The 19232-nt window shown below is 42.9% G+C and overlaps 1 protein-coding gene across 3 annotated transcripts in view; it reads left to right on the forward strand.

The window, feature by feature from the left end:
- The first annotated feature begins 3327 nt into the window (after positions 1–3327).
- The window catches only part of SPPL3 (signal peptide peptidase like 3), a 59649-nt gene continuing 43744 nt past the window's right edge, over positions 3328–19232 (forward strand). For 2 of the 3 annotated variants that reach the window (XM_063351520.1, XM_063351521.1), the window contains exon 1: positions 3328–3685. In XM_063351520.1, the coding sequence (XP_063207590.1) occupies positions 3663–3685 (23 nt within the window). In that variant the 5' untranslated portion in view covers positions 3328–3662. The remainder of the gene's footprint in view (positions 3686–19232) is intronic. The other variant, XM_063351522.1, reaches the window with a different exon arrangement.

The raw sequence follows: 19232 nt of genomic DNA on the forward strand, positions 1-19232 counted from the left end.
GCGTAGCTCTGAGCTATACTGTGAAAACTGAATCTCTTTATTATTTTTTTTTTCCTTCCCTTTCTGCTCATTTCCATGCTATTTGTTCCTCCCAGAACCAAGCAGGTTGACAACTATACCTGTCATGTCCTTTCCTGAAAGGTGAAGTGTCTATGTGAAGCTACTCTGGTTCTCTTTCCATCTCCATTATAGCACAATCACAACTGGTTAGCTAAATGTCATCTTACGACATTTAAGCAATTTGGAGGTGAGGACTCTTTGTAGCCAGTACTTTCATCTGATTTTTCTCTAGCACGCTTGCCTCTGGGAGCTACCCTTCCAAACATAAAAAGAGAAAAATACACCTTATTTTTGTTTGCTGCTAGTTTTGAAATACCTTGACAGGTCTAAGTAATGCATCACTCTACATCAAAGGTTGCAGATAGAATAGGTATTTTGGAAGGACTTTGTAATGTCAGAGTAAACTGTCACTGAAATTCAGGGTAAAGCTCTCTTGTAGGTCCAAAGAAAGGCTGTACAAAAGATATGCTGAGAAAATTGTCTGGGGAATGCAAGCAGTGCTCCAATTTGCAGTAAGAGCAGATGCTGGGTCTCCAAGGAGGAATAAATTTCTCCTGTGAATTCGTTCCACCGCTATCCTGTAGAGCTAGAGCAAGCTTGTGAAATTTTGTAGGCTAGTCACAAAGCCTGAGATGCTGAAAAAAATTATACTTTAATTGCTCATCAACTATAAATCATTGGTGCCAAATTAATGTGCTGGAAATTTTGCAAGGCTGAGAAATTGGAAGCTATTCCAATAAGAACTCAAAGCAGGGATACTGTTTCGTAGACACCGATATCAGTTTTACATCCTTTACTCAGGGGGCAAAAAGAAAAATGAAGAAAGGCTCTTTAGTACCAAGAGAAGGCTGAAGCACTGATTTATCTTTCCCCACATTGATTCAAAAGGACGGAGAGGATTTTTTTCTACTTGCATTTACTCTATCATAATTGGAGAAAAGGGTAGCATAGACAGGCATCCCAGAGACACTGGGGTTGCACTACAGTGGACTGAAGATTCCAAATTATTTGTCTGTTTTCTAATTATTAGTGTAGATTTTTCTGCTGTACTGAGGGGGAATAAAGGAAGGGAACATTTCCATTGCGCAAGTCCTGCCCCAAGCCTGAGCCTTTTTTTCCCCACAGGGGACATGTATGTGTGGGAACACCAGAATTTGCACCAGACCGGATCGACCAGGCTGTGTACCCCATAGCCCAGGATTTTGAGCATGACTCGCTCCTTGCATCATATCCACCAAAGCTTTCTATACCTACCGAGGTGGACACAAGCACTGCGTGTGGGGTCTAAGTTTGAAGGCAAAGAGGTATATGGTCAAAATGGGAGAAAGTTTTTCAAGGTAGCCCAGCCTGAGCTGGATGAGAGGAAACGTTAGCATTACTCACCATGTAATCCTTGCAGTACACCTGTCTGCCATGACTGACCCCAGCAGGGATCCCAGTAAGCTCATCAGTCACAGTACTTTGAATGTTTCCACCTCATAGTTGATAAATCTGATTCTCAAGCAGACTTTAGTAAGCGGGTAGAGTGCTAATTGTGTCAGGAGCTCTAAGGTCATTCCTGCCCACAAGGCCAAAGCGCTGTGAAAAGCACGGAGAATTTGGATGCTGAGGTGTGACAACAACCCAAATCACTCCTTTTCAAAGAATAAAGATACAGGCATACGGCGAGGGGAAGCCTTCGAAGTCCAGCACCACCTGACCGAAAGTGCGGTTTAATGGAAGGACGGGAATCCCGGCATTCCCTTCACCAAGACAATCCAGTCTGCGCTGCCTATGCAGCATCATCCTTCTGCAGCGCCCCAAAACATCGGGGGGCTGCAACACGCTGCAGTTCCTCTTCGCTGGTGAAGGAACCAAGCTGGCAGAGACGAATTGAGCCACCCAAGATTACAGAAAACTGGTAACAGAACTGAGAAGAAACCGGCCATTCCTTACTTTTAAATCCTGTGTTGTGACTACACACCAGCCTAAGTTCTTCTTCATTATGAGATGGACAAAATGGAAATAATTTCTTCAATCCATTAATAGAAATAAACCAGAGTGGGGCCCAAATGCCATCTTAGAGGCATGTGGCATCTCTGTAGATGCAATGAGAATGTCCCAACATCCCATTAGCTTTTTGAAGATTTTAGCAAAATTATATTAAGACATTGAATTTCTCCATACCTTTTTGTTTTTTAACAAATACCTAGTTTTACCAGACCTGGGCATTGTTCTTCTATCTAATGCAGTTACACCACCTCCGACAGTGAGAGACCTGGCTCTTCTCCCTCTCACACCAAGAGGAGCAATGCCCGAGCCTGGACCACGGCTCACAACTTCCCGGAGCTCCGCAAGGTGGAGTAACTCCGGTGACACTAGTTCTGCATCAGGCAGAAACGTAATCCGGGAGCGAAGATTTGGAAACCAGGCGGAGAGAGACGAGCCCCCGCCACCGACGGCTGCCAGCTCCTCTGCCGGGACTCGCAGGGGTTGGACACCGGGCTGGCGAGAACACGAAGCGCAGGATTTTTATTTGGTCAAAGCATCTCAAATGTTACTTTCCTTCCTTAAAAAAAAAAAATAAAATTGAGAATTTTAGCCTATTTATTTTACTTGCTTTGTTCAGAAGGTAACAAATTCAATGATACATCGATATATCTCCAGAAGCACACTGTGAATTTAAATTAAACACTGGGATTTATGAATTATCTTACCTGAACTCTGCATCTACCACCTAACCCTCCTTCAGAAAAAGCCCCACACGGCAGCAATCCGCGGTCACGTACCCCTGCGGGACGGCAGGAGCCCGGCGGCGGTGCCACACCCGGGGAACACCCGCCGGCCTCCCGACGGAACCCGGCCCGCAGCCGGCACCCGCACCGGGCTGGCTCTGCCGGTGGCTCAGGACCCAGCCCCACTCGCCCTCCCTCGGCCCCTCACAGCCCACCCGCAGCTCGCTCTCGGCTTTTCTGGTGGAGAAAAGCTCCGGTTCTCCCACGCCGGAGACCACTTCCAGACACCGGCCACGCCGGCGGGGCGGCCGCACCGAACCCACCCGCCCACGCCTGAGCAGCGCGGCGAGGCGCGTCCGGGCCCGACAACCAGCACCCCGCCACCGCCTCCCCCGCTCAGAGCGCCTGCGCGCGGCCGGCAGCGTCAGGCACGTGAGGCTGTTGTGGGCACGTGACCCCGCGCGCCGCCCGGCCCCGCCCCCGGCGTGCGCGAGCGCGGGGACGCGGCGCGGCCTGGCCCTGGGCCGCCCGGTGCCCGCCGCCTCCCCGCCCCCGCCCCGCCCCGCGCCGCTGCCGCCGCCGCCTCGCCGGCCATGAGGCCCTGCCGGCGCCCCAGCGCGGCGCTGCTTCGCGGCTGCTGAGCCTCCGCCCTCCCCGCCACCACCATCGCCCTCTCCGCCATCCCCTCTCCGCCCGGGCGGGGACCCCCCCTTCGCTCCCCTCCCTCCTCACAGCCGCCGCCATGTTGGGCCGGGAGCCGCAGCGGGGCCGCCACTGAGCCCCGGAGCCTGCGAGGCGGAGGAGGAGGAGGCGGAGGAGGAGGCGGAGGAGGAGCCCGAGGCCTGGCCGCCCCGCACAGCCCAGCCGGCCGGCCGCCCAGCCGCAGCCATGGCGGAGCAGACCTACTCCTGGTGAGCCGCGGGGCTGAGGCCGGGCGCCGGCGCTGCGGGCCGCGGGTGGGGGGGGAGAGGCGCCGGTGAGGGCCGGGCCGGGCCGGCCTCGGGGGATGTTCCGACCCAGCCTCCTTCCGGCCGGGCCGGGGGCGAGCGGGGAGGGGGCTGCGGGTGTGGGGGGGAGCTGAGGCCGCGGGACCGCCGGCGGGGGCTGGGGCATAAAGGGACAGAGGGGCCGTGGCCGGAGGTTTCAGCGCGGCTGAGGAGGAGGGATTAGGGGGAAGGGAGGAGGGACGCCGTGCGGGCCAGGGGAGGGGGTGGCTGGGCTGTGAGGAATCCCCCCCGCCGACAGCCGGATGGCTGTGGGCGGGCGGGTGGCTGTCATCCTCCCCCGGCCCGGGGGTCCCCTCAGGTGAGCTGGATCTCTGCGTGGCTGGGGCTGGTACCCGGCCATCCGCCGGGCCTGGGGGAGGGACGGTGCCGGCTGTGAGGCTGCAGGTAATCCCTCTGCCCAGAGGGAGATCTGTGTCAGCACGGGCTGGCCGGTCAGTCAGTGCCATGTGTGTGTGTTTTCACCTAGTGACAATAGCCTTGGTCTGTGTACAGGAAATAGAATGAGGAGGAAGAGTACCAGTTCCTGTGGGAAGACATGAAGTATAGCAAATGAAAGTAGAGGGCATTTTTTTCTGCGTCCTGACACTGTCTCAGGCCTAGCTGGCAGTGGATCAAAGAGACAGGGTTCAGTTTCTTCATATAATTCTGGCTTTTTTTTTGTATTGTCACGGATCACAACCAAAATATCTCAAATAATTTACCCGTGCATCAGCTCTATTGACCTGACCACCGCAGCAATTTGTGATGCTCTTACTGCATTTTAAACCCACTCCAGTGATATCAACCAGAGTTGCTAGATTTGTTTTGAAAAAAGTTATGATATCCTTACTTAAAAAGGAGTTAAATCTCAGTTTTTGACCTTGGTGTGTGCTGATTGTGGAAGAGGGCCTGTCTATGCAAGAATATTCCTAGTCTGAATGGTTTTGGAAATCTTTCCCATTACTTTTTCAAAACTTGTGGGGATTTCTGTTTTGCCCCATGTTGAGACTTTGGTAGCCCCTTCTCCCATCTTCTGTCACTTCTCTGTCAAGAACCAATATACATTTGCTTATTTCGTTTCACGAGCTCAGTTCAGGCAGTGATCTTTAAAACAAGAGCAAAAAGACAGCTTCTTTGACTTAAAGGATTTACTACGTATTGTTGCAGTAAGTGAATGTTGGTACAGATTTAGGCAGTTTAATGTAGTTCAATTAGATGTGTCTAGTGAATTACGGTCCTGGTGTGTTTTAACTGCAGAGTGAAATTATACATTTGTAAACTACTCTGGGATTTGTCAGCTTTCTTTGAAAACTTAAATGAAGCGAAATGTCAATTGTACATTGTTTTGATCTTTAACTCCCTTGCTTTTTTGCAGAAGTGTCTTTGCCATAGAAGTATTCTAAAGGGAAGGTTTTTAACAGAGACTGGGAGGAGGATTAACTCTTCTTTAGGTTGTGTATTTTAAGGGACTGAAGTTGGGATTTGAGTTGTTCTTCACTGCTTGCTAGGTGGATCACAAGAATGGTAGTTCTTTCTTAGAGTATTGCGTTTGTAACAGAACAAGGATAGGAGGCTTACCTCTCAAAACACTGGAATTTTGTGTCTCTATTCGCTAATGTGTCCTCATGTTTTTGAGGTTTCTGTCACTTCACGTTTTGGGCCGTGATCAGCATGGTGTGGGAGCTATGGAAAGAGCAAAAATCTGATTTCAGACTAGAGTCCTGTTCTATAACTTGGGAGCTATGGAAAGAGCAAAAATCTGATTTCAGACTAGAGTCCTGTTCTATAACTTGAAACTCTTCTCTGCAGATGCATGTTTAATTACTTACACTTCTAGCAACAATCTTACATTTGTTTATTTTTAATTATGGTAATGTAGCTCAGTATAAAATTGGCTAGTGCTTTAGCGCTTTTAGGAAAAATGCGCATGTTGTCCACTGAGGAAACTGGTACTTCTGTGCAGAAGAGTTGTACAGAATTGTGTCCAGTAATTAGTGCAGTCGTACAGTTTTGAAGTTGGGAGATCGCATCCTGTCTGTTTGCTGGACCCGATCCTTTTTCTGTGTTGCAAAGGCTTTCTCAGCACAAGTGCTTTCTGTGTTGGTTGTTGTAGTGTCAAGCTGCTGTGCGGATACCTTATTTGACATCTGAAAGTACGTAATTTGACATTAAGAAAAATCCTTTCATGTGCCTGTCTTTGTATAGGTGGAAATTGGTTCCTGGGCCCAGTAGAGCTTCCCTTTGTCCAGGAGCGTAAGGCCTGATTATGCCTCTTTTTGTGCATAACTATCATCACGCATGGTAGAATCGCTGTAGCTTCAGAAGATATGAATATGAAGATTTATTTTGGGTTTTTGTTTTTTTTTTGTTTTGTTTTGTTTTTTAAATTGTCTCAGATGTGTTAGAAATACCTTGTAAAGAATGTACTTGCAGGCTGTGGTTACTGGACATTAGCATTCCTAAATAAGCAAAATAGGGCTTTTTCAGTGCTCGACATCTCTGTTAATAATGTTATTTTGAAGAGATGAGAACTAATTCTCATTTTGCTATATTTATTGTTTTGAAAAAATACGAATCTGAGATTTTAAGGTGGGTTCATATTTTTCTTTTAATTACCAAATTAAATTGATTGCAATTATTTTATTAAGGTATTATAAGACCATACTTACGCTTTTTCTCCATCCCTTTCATAATTTTAAATACGTAGGTTGTCTTTTGTCACTATTCTTGAGTTGTTTCTTGCAACAACCTCTTCTTCTTTTTGTCTTCAGTAATCCCCACATCTACAGCCATCTGTACTTTTATTTAGCTCTTTTTAATGTCTTAAATAGTCTTGCTGACCCAGTAGTTCAGATATGTGCGTTATCCCTGAAAGGAGGATCTACTGAGAATTTTGCTGGTGAAACTGAATACTGTCATCCTGGAAAAAACAATTTTAATATGAAACGTGGGATAAGTGCCAGATGGAAATACTCTTTCAAAGGATACGCACGTTTTTGAAAAAAGACTGTTTGAATAAAATGTTTATCTGTAGTTAGTAGAGAAACTTTCTTTGTCAAGTACCTGCAATAATAGAAGGAAGTTATGAGAGCTATATATTATACTGCTGTTACTCGAATCTGCCAGCCACAGAGGAACGTGACTGCTGCATCGCAAGGTTGCTCGTGATTTTCTAGATTAAATGAGAGCTGAAATTAATTTCCTGCAAGTGGAATGGATTGGAAGAGGAAAGAGGTTGTGGAATACCTGTTTTCCCTTTGCTTCCTGTCTGTACTCCAGGAAGGAAATGGGACCACGTAGTAACAAAAGCTGCTACAACAGAGGAGGGAATAAGTATGGGAAGAGCTGTTTGCCCGTCACCAATGTATGCATGTGTGAGTAAGAGGTTAGTAACTGCCCAGGATTTTATCTTCAGGCACCGAGCTGTTGGAAGTATTACAGCAGATGAATATGGAAGCAGCAGGACCTAGATCATGACTTCATGAAATACTTGGTCTTTCTTTAATTTCTAGCAGCTTGTGGTGAGATTTTTGCGCTGGATTCTATTTAGAGGGCACAGCAGCGTGCGTATCTTGTTTATCTTCAGTTAGTAGGTGTTTAGTGTTTTTCAAGGCCTGATGTAACACCCCCTCCCTTCTTACTGTTGCCCAGTCTGGCAATAGAGATTGCTTTGTTCTTTTTTTGCCCTTTGAATGCACAAAAGATTTTCACAGCTTCCTTCATATGTGAAGAGAGAAGGAAGGAGATTTCTACACCAAAACCAAAGATATTTTTAATTTTTCCTTTCCCAGAGCATTGTATAAGAGTAATATGGATTGTAGTGCGTGCGTGTCCTGTCAGGGTGATGATTAGGAGACAGACTGGGAGGGTGAGCTAAGAACAAAAAAAGAAGCTGCTGTATTGAGTCACTAATCTTAAAAACGACTGAACTTCCTCTTAAACAGTTTAATCAGTGGAATGATTCTTGTATTAGCCTTCAAATGTTGATGAGTGAAATGGTGATATATTTAGAAACTTCTCTACGTAATGCAAAGGGTGTGGAAATTAAGTCTAATGATGTGTCAGAGTAATCAATAAAGCTACTGGGTTCTGGAATAAGTGTAAATGTACAATGACATCTTTGCTTCTGGGAGAATTCAAATTGGTTGGTGTTAAAAGTCTTTCTAGACTCAGAGGTCTGAGAATTTGCTTTCATTGCCTTTAAGTGTTTAACATGCTACTGCCATGAATTAAAATACAGTCTCTTCCAGAAGACCGAGGTAGTGCTTTTAAGTCCTAGGTGGCTGGGTTAGATGTGTATGTGGGAGGGCAGGCAGTTAGAGAAACTGTAACTTGTTGACAGAACTTGTTGAGTACTAGTAAAATAATTTTTTTTTGTTCGAGATTTTTTACTTGCTTTGCTTAGTTTAGGTTGAGAGACCTTAACTGACTATTTAAGGTGTTTCGAGGATGGTAGGCAGTTTACAACAGAAACAAAAATCAATCACCTGAATTTCAAAGTATTGCACTCTTTAGACAACAGATTGCAAAGCATATAGATGGAATTCTGTTGTGTGTACTGTCTAAAATCTTTCGTGAAAACTTTGCATACAAACATGGAGTTTGGCCTTTAATCTCACATTTTTCAGGAACTGAAATTACCAGCCACATTCCATTTTAACAATTGTTTGAAGCCTGCTGAGGACAAGGATGTCATTGTACGAACATGTGTGAGTATCTGGCATCAGAAAAGTGACTTAAACCTCAGTAAATTTGAGACTATCAGGTTTATAGTTAATAGGTTTGTCTTTCAGTACCGGTCTCGCTTCGCTTGTTTGTTACCCTTCCTCTAGATTTGCCATCTCAGACTGTGTGTCATGTAGGCAGGGACTCAGTCTACAGCACCGGACTGAAAGACAAAAAAGGCAAAGCGCATGGGATTAGTTGAAGTTTACAGTTGCTTGAGCGTACATATATATAATGACTGATTAGCAAAGGGATAACATTTTTCCTGCTTCAGTGCCAGGGCTGTACTTACTAACATATTAATAAATCTTTAAGAAAAATTTAAAAGTGAAGAGCATAAGTCAATGTTTTCTTGGTGCTAGTGTGCCATACCCATTTTAATTAAGGTTTCTATCAGTTCTGCCTTTAGCCTTTTCGGGATATTGTGGCAGTGGAAGTCAACGATTCCTTGCTTTTTACCCAGTGATTAGAGAACTTGTCCAGGATACAGGAGATCAGTTCCATCCCCCAGGGTTTCTGACCTTGCATCTCACCTTCCAGGGGAGTGCTCTCATCACCAAACTATGTGTTGTTCAGAGGCTGAGCTTTGTGTGTCCTTTTAAATCTGTTTCATTTCATATGGAGTACTGTAAATACTTGCTGCGCCAGGAAGCAGGCATGCCTTTCTGCATTAATGATCAAAATACTCATTTAGGATTGGCAGGGACCTGGCTTCAACGTCCTGCCTTGATGAAAATGTAGTTTAGAAGGCTGAAGGGGCTGTAGTCTGTGGGGATAGTTCAGGCTGCTTTTCTAGAGATGAAAGTTTGAATTCCCAGAAACAAAAGAAAACCTGAATATTATTTCCCGTGTCGTAGGTAAATGAGCCGTTGGGTATGTGGATCTGCCATTGTCACTACCTTTTCTTGTGTTGTGGGTCAGGTTTGGTGAACCTGACTGCATCTCTTTCTTTTACTGAAGGATGTGATCCAGTACAGTAATTGCTTATTTTGTACGTTTTGGGATTTTGGTATGAGTTAAGCAACCTGATGCTGTTGGAATTTGAGGAATTATGCGTGGACCACCAGACAGGCCAAATTAATTCAGGATATTAACTTCTTTTGAGATTAGATGTGTTTTGTGGAATACCACAGTTTTAATTAGTAGACTCAGATGCTGGAATCTCTGTCACTAATCGTTTGTCACTGTAACACAATGCCAAAAAATGTGTACTTATGAAACCTTCCTACAAGAAGTACTTTGAAATATGTGTCATGCTTTTTAAAATGCAGTTATTTTGATTTCCTAAAATTTGGAAGAAAACCAAAATGGATTCTGGTCTTTTATAGTATCTCAGCTATTTTATCTCATTATTGCGATAATGTGAGGTATCAACATCTCTGGCGGAAGTGCCACCATCTTTATTGCCCTTAGACATTTTATGATGACTCTAAGCATTATAATATACTCTAAAAGCAAATAATTGACACAAGCCATTTAGTCAAACAGTCTGATTTGATTCTGGTGACATCTGAGTTAAGTTTCCAGGAAGAACCAAGGCTGAAATTGGTAGAAAAAAATCAGTGTGCACATTTTCTTTTTGGTGCTGCATTGCTTCAGTGTAACTGATTAAGATTAAAATTTGAAACGATTTAGCCAGTTATGTGGGTTGAGTGGAGTGAAACACAAGCTAGTGTGCTAGCTGAACTGGATCCAGGCATAAAACTGCCTTTGAAAGGTGATGATTTAATAAGATTAATGGAGCATATGTATCATTGCAACCCTTCCTGATCCCCTTTCTCCCTCTTTAATTCTTCCAAGGATGCTAATGTTGATGATCTTTTCTCTTACATCTTTTACAAGTGGTGTATGTGCTTGAAATACTCTGACCGGTCAGACCAGGGTTCTCCTCTCATGGGCCATCCCTACAGAAACTCAGCTCTCATGGTGCATTAAGTGTGTCTTTGTCCACTAGGACCACCATGATGACGTTATCCCGGAACCGATTAATTGTGTAGCTGTTGTGCTGTCATCTTCATTATTAGATTCTGTTGAGTGTTTCTTTCTAGGGCCAGGTCTAAGCCCCAGGTCCCTGATTCACTTGGATAGCCTCCATATCTGTATGTCACATTAAGTGCCATGGTATAGACAGGGCTGTCAGAAAATCAGAATGTTCTACTGACTTTTTGGAAAGATATTCTGTAACTGATAACTAAGCAATTAAACTGGAATGTTGTTAATATCCTACGACAACAAGTATTCAAAATAAATATATTAAATAAGACTATCCTTATACTTCGCTTGTGTGGGGACAGGGTTTAAGGATGGAGTGACTTTTTTTTTCAGGCTGTTGGGACAGAAGTTCTTTAAAATCATCACTGTCGGTGTCCTAAAGTAGAGGAGAATGCACGAAGAAAATTATTCTTTATTGCACTATTTTGTGTTTAAGATGCCTCCCTTGTTACTGAAGTTGCCCACAAAGAAGTTGGACAGATATAATCATATCTTACAGTTTATATATGGTAGCATTTTCCCTAACTAGTGGAATCTGAAAGGAAAATGATGGTGTTTGACTCTCATTTCTTCTCTTCTTCTTCCTTCTGAAAACAGTATTTTCTTCTGTATTGTCGTGTTTGGATATTCTTCCTTTACTTCCTGTAGCTAGTTCATAGGCTTTTGACCCAAGAAAGTATTTTCCCATGCAGCTCGGGTATGTAGCTGAAGACTGTGAAATGATTCTCTTCCATTTTTACGCCTTAGCCGTATTTCTGCAGGCGTCTCCACGACAGAGGTAGTGTGGGGGAAGCCTGAGGAGACCCGGGGGGTCCCACCCTCTGTCCACACATACAATCTCTTAACTTTAGGCATGAGTTGGCAAGCTTACCTGAGGAATAGGCTTGAATCCAGATTCAGTCCAGCTGCTAAAAGACAAAAAAAATGCTGCACAGTGTGAACTGTTGGATTTTTAAAGCTCAGCCCCCTCCAGTCCTCTGGTGTTATCAATTAGTTCTACCTGGTCAATGCTTTTCTGCTTGCCACTTTCTGTCTCGAAAGCCCAAATTTATTTACTTCTTCATTCCTACGGACTGTGCTGTTTTTAAACAGAGGTATCTTTGAAAAGTCCTTTTGTTCATCTGATAACTAGGCAGAAGATAACTTCTAGTAAATTTGCAATGATACATAATTTTAAATAACTTTGAAAGTTTGTCAGAATTTTACGTAAATCAATAGAAATGTTAAGACTTGATAGTGCTCCACTGAATCAGAAAAGTTGGGGACCTCTCTGCTTATGCCACTTTCTCCTGTCAGTGGGACTGCAAATAGCAACTTCATGCTGGATTAGCAAAAGCCCCGTACAGCTGGGTTTGTGGTGCAGCCGAGATTCAGGTGGTCTCAGTGTGTACATTTGGTGCATCTGTCTGTAGCAGTGGGGCACAGATAGTTTTGCAGGGGGTTTCTCCACACAGGTTAAGCTAGTAGCAAGCGTATGTCCTCAGGGTTTATTTTAATTTCAGTAGTTACTTGGATTAATAAATTCAGTTTACTCCCCTTGAGATAGCATAGCTCGGGCAAGGGCGAGCGTTACAAAACGTTTGAGCTCCGCGGCAGTGCCATGGCCAGGACGGAGGTGAACACAGCAGCTGAGTTATGGCTCGCTCTGCTGCACTGGTAGCTCTGGTGGCTGTGGCACTTAGCAATCTGCCATCCCTTCTTCTGTTGGATAGCCAGCTCCAATTTAAAATGTGATTTAAATTTATATGAAAACTTTTGTAGTGGGTAGAAACTCAACAATGAATTCTGAATAATCATTGTAATTAGGATCAACCAGCTGTTGGTACAGATACGTTGGGCGTATGAGACCAAAGCTCAATGGTGTGTTGTTATACAAAGGACTGTTTTTACTAGTATAAATTTACCACTGTCAAGGCTACACTTGTGATTCATCTTTCCATCATCTGTGTCAGACCCATTTGGCAAGATAAAGTAGGCGTACTGTGACTTCGACTTATTTAGTCAATGGGAAGTCCATTTGCCAGGTGACTGTTAGCTAAAGGTGAGGTTGGTGAAATAGCAGGAGGCAAACAGAGCTGGGTTGTATTGATTTCTGTAACCTGCATGGTGAGGTGAGGTACGGCTGTGTCTTGCTTTCTAGGTTTGATGGTGCAAGGTCATTCTGGTCCTTTTTAGATTGATGGTCTGTTTGCTGGAGGAAGGATTATCCGCCCTGTGAACTCTTCTTGAGGTGGCTGATCCTATACCGTCACCTGAATCGCTGCTCTGAGAAGTTATCACAAAGGGCTAAAAGCTCTCGTGGGGGATATTATGATCTCTGCAGGGTTTTGAAGATGAAGAGTAGAATCCAATTAAGCTTTGTGTTGAAAATAGTTTAAAGAGCTGGGATTTTTTTCTCTTGAAAAAGGAAACTTTAAAGCTAAATAGTGAAGAACTGGACTTTTTTCTTTTTTTTTAATTTTCTGCTAACTTGACTACTTCTAAAGCAGATGCAGCTGTAAGCAGTTACAGATAGTACAGAACAGAAAGAACCTCTTTAAACCTCTTTATCATACTCAAGTGCCTTACAAGAACCCCAATGTTAGTTTTCCAGCTAGTTATCTTTCTCTTTATTTTTTAATGTTTTTAAAGATAGAACATAAAAAAGAGCTACCTTACAGCTAAATCAAAAGATGAAAAAAGTCTGCCATAACCCAGAAGTACTTCTCTGCAGGGTGCTTTACTGGAACAAGTTTCGTAAGAATCCCAAAGCACCCTCTCTAAAGAATGTTCCTACGTTTTGTTGTTGTCACAAACAAAGGTTTTTAGATATTTGGGCTAGAATTTGTTGAAAATAGCCTCCATCTGTTCTTCTGCCTGCTTTTTGCACCTGGAACTGAAACTGCTACCCTAAGCCTGACACTCAAGTGTATGAATATACCCTGCTTCTCTTGCACGCAGGTGTAAGGCAGAGACCAGGCTGTCCAGTCTGTCACAAGACAGCATCTCTCATGTACCTGGTGTGTTTATCTGTACAGTGGCCATGTTTGTTACTGTCAAGATCTTTTGTTTGAGTTTGTCTCTCTCTTAATCAGAGGTAGCAAAAACAGGATGCCAGTTCTGGTGGGCTGTATTTTGTATTTTCATGCCAGCTGCATCCCCTCTCTTCACTTTTTGCAGTTGTGAATAGTCACGTTCGCTTCAGAATCTCACCAGCTGTCATCTGACAACATTATTTTGTCTTGATACAGAGCCGGCACAATGAAAGCGGCTTAACTTTGGCCAGACTGGCTGCTCTATAGTTTCAACTCATACAGGAATGTATTTTCAGCATTGTCACTGAAGATTCATAGTTTGATGCTGATGGTGTTAACTCATTCTTTATCTATGATAAAGTATGTATCATAATCCTGTACTGTGTGGGTAAGTCAGCCATCAACAGCACTCAGAGCTGCTCTTTCTTTATGACAAGGTCATATTGATCAAATTGACTTTGGTTTTGGCTTGCTGATTGTAAGGCGTGATCATTAAACGCTTTGATTAAACTATTAGTCGTTAGTTTTATTTTTTGATCTGACTTCTGAATAAATTGCTAAAAGGAGTTTGGATTTCCAAGTACATAATCAATAAAAAACTGGCCTAAATGTCAAAGGTATGAGGTGTGGTTTTGTTTTGGTTTTTTAAGTCAACAGTAGAGTCAATATAGATGAGATAACATCCTCTTTTCTGACTTCTGTGATAAAAACAAACTTTTTTCTGGTTAGAGAGACTACTACATTTTGATATCTTAAAAAAAATACTGGAGAGAATCAAGATATTCTGCATATTTGTAATTTAAGTATTTGGTCTCTGAATCACTGTTGCATTTCCTTTACGAGGAGGCAGTGACTTACCAAAGAGGTGGGATTTGCAGCATGTTCTGCCATTAGAGCTCTGCTCTGCTTGATCAGCTCTATCACGAACAGAAAGAAACCTTATGAATGTGAATCAACACCTATTTTATTAGGCCTTGCCTCCAGTGAGTGTTAAACTGTAGATAACTAGAAGAAGGTTAGCAGCACAATATCTGCACTGCTGGGTCTGGATGTGTTGACAGTCACAAAGTCCAGAACTGGGTACAGAATTTATAGTGATCTGGGGCAGTTTGCTGTCCTGGCGTGAAGCTTTAATTACAGCCTCGGGATGCCCATGCAAGACGAGGAGCAGGGCTAGAGTGAGCGCCTGGTGATAAAGGATGGAGCTGGTCATGAGGAAAATAGGTAAAACAGGTAAATGCATTGAATGTTTTTCAGTAATACTTTGAGAGCGAGTTAGGCCACTCAGGATGGACCCTCCAGTGTAACGTATGTGTCTTGAATGAAGCTGTACACATAGAAGAGGACCAACTTCATCTTCTCGTTTTGGCTCCTGGATGAGATCAAATCTATCATCGAGTAGTGGTATTCCTTTGTATGCTTGTTAGGAAACCTGCTGTATTTCTTCTGTGTGTTCTTCTCTGTGTTGCTTCATATGGAGGTAGTTCTCACACTCTGGTCTGAACTTTCTGTTTTAGTTGGTTACCTGACTCCGCATCCCATAAGAAGTCAGATCGCAGATTTGTTAAGATTTATTGTCTTGTATATTTAGGTATTCTTTTTGCTCAGTGTGGTGCTTCCTGTCCAGGCAAAGCTGCCAAAATGATTACATATTTGTCTTACAGTGCTTTACAGTAAGATTTACAAGGTGAGGTTGGTTATTAGGTCCTCAGAGGCAAGACAGCTTGTCCTGGCTGTAGCACTGGATTATTTGTGCTTTTCAGCTGAGGACTGCCTGCTTAGCTCTTGGTGTAGCAAACTGAGCAGTCACTTCAGGTCACACGATTAAGACACCTCTGCAGGCGTCTGGCCACTGTGGCCATGCAAAGTCTGCCCTTGCTGAAGGGGCTGAAGGACGGTCTCAGCCCAGCAGCGTCGGTGTGGGGCTCTGCCCTTTGCAGAATATTGCAGGCTAACAAGATGTACAGAAATTTCCCTGCACGTCCTGAGAGTCCTCTCTTTCTGCCACATAATTAATCTGTTTTCTTTTGTCATTGCCCATTTTTAGCTGCTTGCTGGCACCATGACAACCGTAATATTCTGCATATGATTAAATGTTGATAAATATGGCCAGGATGATGCGCGTTGGCTCAGTTGCACATTAGATGAACTTAGACCTGGATCTTCAGAGGATGTTGGATGTTTGGGTAATATCACTGTAAGAGGAGAAAGGTGAAGTTGAGCTGTTAGTTGTATAGAGTATTTATCTTGAACTACCTTATTTGGAAGGATGCCATTTCTGGACTTGGATGACTGACAGTGTCTGGGGTGAGGCTGAATTGCATTACTAGAAGACAGGCTGTGTTTTCTTATGTTAAAGACAGTTGTCTGGAACCTTGTTCAAATAACTTACGCTTCAGTTTTGGAAAACACTAATATAATTTCTGTTCATCATGGTAAAGTGTGAAAATTTATTATCCCTTGTTACTAATAATAGCCTTGAATTTACTGTTTGTAGTTTAACTATTGGAAGCTTTTTGTAATGGAAGTTTTCCGTGCTATTAGGAAACTTACTGTTGAATATCCTATTATATTGGTACTGCATAGGAAATGGATAGCTTTGGATGAACAGGGTTCCAGAACTCCATGGCAGTTTATTACCAGGATCTACATGACTAATTTGGAAAGGCTGCAGTGCAATAGTATTTCAAAATTTAAACCTGTTTGTTGAAATGAGATAACAGAATCTCCTGACCCCTCCAGACACTGCTTAATGCCCCTAATCATCTGAAGGGATACAACTTATCCTCCATTTCTCTGGCGTATTAATTCTTTTGCTGGCAATTTGTGCAAGAGAGAGGAACAAAGGAAATAATTTAAAAATAGTTGTAGGAATGATGTGAATTCGTGATTATTAGAAAGTATGGTGCCTTATCAGGGGAGTGATGTCCCATATTTTTTCCATGCAAACTATTCAATGCTGTAAAATCAAGTGAGTATTTAGATTTTCTTAAGGTTGTGGGCACCTGAAGACAGTGACTCTGCAAAATGCCCAACTAATAGAAATTCATAGTGCTCTTATTTTGGTAACAAAAGTTTGCTTTGAGTAGTAGATGTTTTGTAACTAAAAGTGTCTTGGGTATATAATATGTCGAGAGGTTTTTTAGAAATCAATGCTAAGTGGATGTTTTCTTGATGATGGGGGGGCTCCTCAGTTAAATTTTTAGCACGTTTGTAATTAAGCTTCCCCTCCTTTTTTTCTTTTCTCTTTTTTCCTGCCTTTTTTTTTCTTTTAAATTTTGTGTTACTAAACATACCCACCCTGTTTCTGATACAAGGCAAGTGGGGAACATAAGGCCAAATGGTAATAAAAATCCTACACAACTCTTTAATACCATTTGCAATTTTCATCACAAAAGTAATCTTTTTTCGAATTGTTTTTTTATGGTATAAATGGACCAGAGATGTACCAGAACTTGCTTTGGATTTTGCAGTTAGGGAAGCAACTAGCCTGTGTTGGGTTCCTCGCTCCGCAAGAGGGAAGATCCTGTAAATGGAAGATGTGCTGGGTAAGGTTCAAGAAACGTGTTGTATTTCTGCTGCCACGTCATTACTGGTGTAGTTCCCGATTCCTCTTAAGGTGTTGCCCTGTTTTAGATCAGCTACAAAACCTCCTTGTTGCCTAGCCAAGCTGTGCTTTCCCCACTGGAACGTTACAAAAACTCTCATAAGTAGAAAATAGGAAGAGAGTGGCTGAGAAAGTCTATATGTAGCTGCATTGGTCGGATTTAAGATTCATGGTGCTGTTTTCATGACAGTGAGAGAGAATTGGAAGTCCATGATCTCGGCAGAGTTTAATGGCAAGGTAATCAGTTACCTGTTCTGCTTCTTAACAAGTCATTTTGTTCTGTACCAAGTGTAATTTTCACACTAAGACATATTCCATCTCTGTAGTTGAAGTGGGAGTTAAGAGCTGGTATGTGCTCCTGAATCTGGGTCTTCTGGCCAGCCTGGGGTGTAGCTGTTAGTATGGCGTTTTGTCTAAGTAGCAGCTTTGCATTGCGTATGCTGGAGTTGATGAAAATATTTCTCTTATATCACTTCTCGGACTCGTTACCGTAAAGTGCTTGTCTCTTGGAAAATACAAGCAGTGTTACAGATTAGCAGCATTAGCTATTACATTAGCATATTACAGTATTAGCAAAAAATCCCCCCGATATTAACTGTTAAAGGACTCTCCTTAAAAAGAAATTCCATGTAAGTAGTCATTAAACTTGTTTGTACAGACAGTTAGCTCTGGGCAATTCTGTGATGCTTTTTCTGGCTTATTTGTTTATTCAGACACTTCAGATTGTTTGGTTTATTTGCTAATTATAAAGAGAAATATTTCTGCGTTATAGAACATCCTCTGTTTTAAGACGCCAGAAACTTCAGCTGTCTTTTGTAGTGTCACTTGATTGTTCCACACTGTTCTGGAGAAAGAATGATTAACGCTAGAAGCACTAAAATTAAGTTTATTTTAAACTAAATAACCTGTATACACAAACTTTAGGATGAGCTTCTATACTTTGGGGCATTCGCTTGGACTGGGTTTTTTTTTGTTGTTGTTTTGGGAATTCATAATTGTTTAACTTCTTGAAAGAAAATAATCTCTACTGAATGGCTTATGCCATGGCATCAGAAGCCTGCAATCAAATGCTGCAGACAGTACTGTTTTGCTACAGCTCGCCTGTGTCAATTGTCTGAACACTAAATTAGGTAACTGTCGTGGATGTGCTAGGGCATTTCCAGGCTCAGTTGCTTACGTTTCTCATAGCTCGCTGTGAGGAGGATCGTGGCATTCACGTAGCTGTATTGTGTTTTGTAAAGGAATTTTTCACTTGTGCAGTAGTCTGGGCCTGCACATGGTAGAGATACTTATTTTTTTGTTTCTTGCTAATAATGCCTCGGGTGGTGTGTCTCTAGCCAATGTCTTCCATCTGAACTTTCAGGGAGATCATTATTCTGTGCTTTGATTATTTCCCTATTACCATGGCAAATAATTCATGCTGCTAATTAAGACGCTGTTAGAATCACACAGAAAGATGGGCAGAGAAAAAATATGGCCTACTTATGCTCATAATTTATCTGTCTTATAAATTTATAGCACAGTTATTGCTAAGGTAGCTCACAGTTTAGAAATGAGAATCTATAGCCTTCTGCTGCATGGTACCTATCTACTGAAGGTAGAAGGGAAGAGACACGGATTTCAAAGAGCCTTATTTTGTCTGGAGCACATGGAGGGATGTGTTTAGGAGAAGCACTGTGCCCCGAATGAGATTTGTGTTCCAACAGAGAGAAGCACATTCAGAGACACCCTTCTGTTTAGTATGGAGGGCCTGAAACTGAGGAGGCCGCGAGGTCCCCAAGTAACTGGTGACTGGCAGTTTCGTGCTTAGCAGAGTTTCTCACACAGGTCTCAGAAAGCAAAAGGAACCATCTTTGTAATTGTGAGCTGAATGGGAAGCTGTTGCAAAGTCTGGGAAGTAGGTAATGAATCCAGAAGACTATTTTAGTGCTGGTTGGAGTTCAAAGGGAAATTAGGAGCCTAATTGAGGTATGTGTTAAACATCTGGGAAGTATCATCACTGAAGAAAACTGGTGGTAGTGTCTTTGTTGTTCACATCTAATCCTGGAGACTCTGAAACTAGTGATGGTTCTGTGGTACATTGTGACTGCACATCACGAGGCAGATATGCTACTTTCGCCTCTTTTCTTTTCCT

This window comes from Chroicocephalus ridibundus, chromosome 13 (genome assembly GCF_963924245.1).
Source record: "Chroicocephalus ridibundus chromosome 13, bChrRid1.1, whole genome shotgun sequence".
In the NCBI taxonomy this organism is placed as follows: domain Eukaryota; kingdom Metazoa; phylum Chordata; class Aves; order Charadriiformes; family Laridae; genus Chroicocephalus; species Chroicocephalus ridibundus.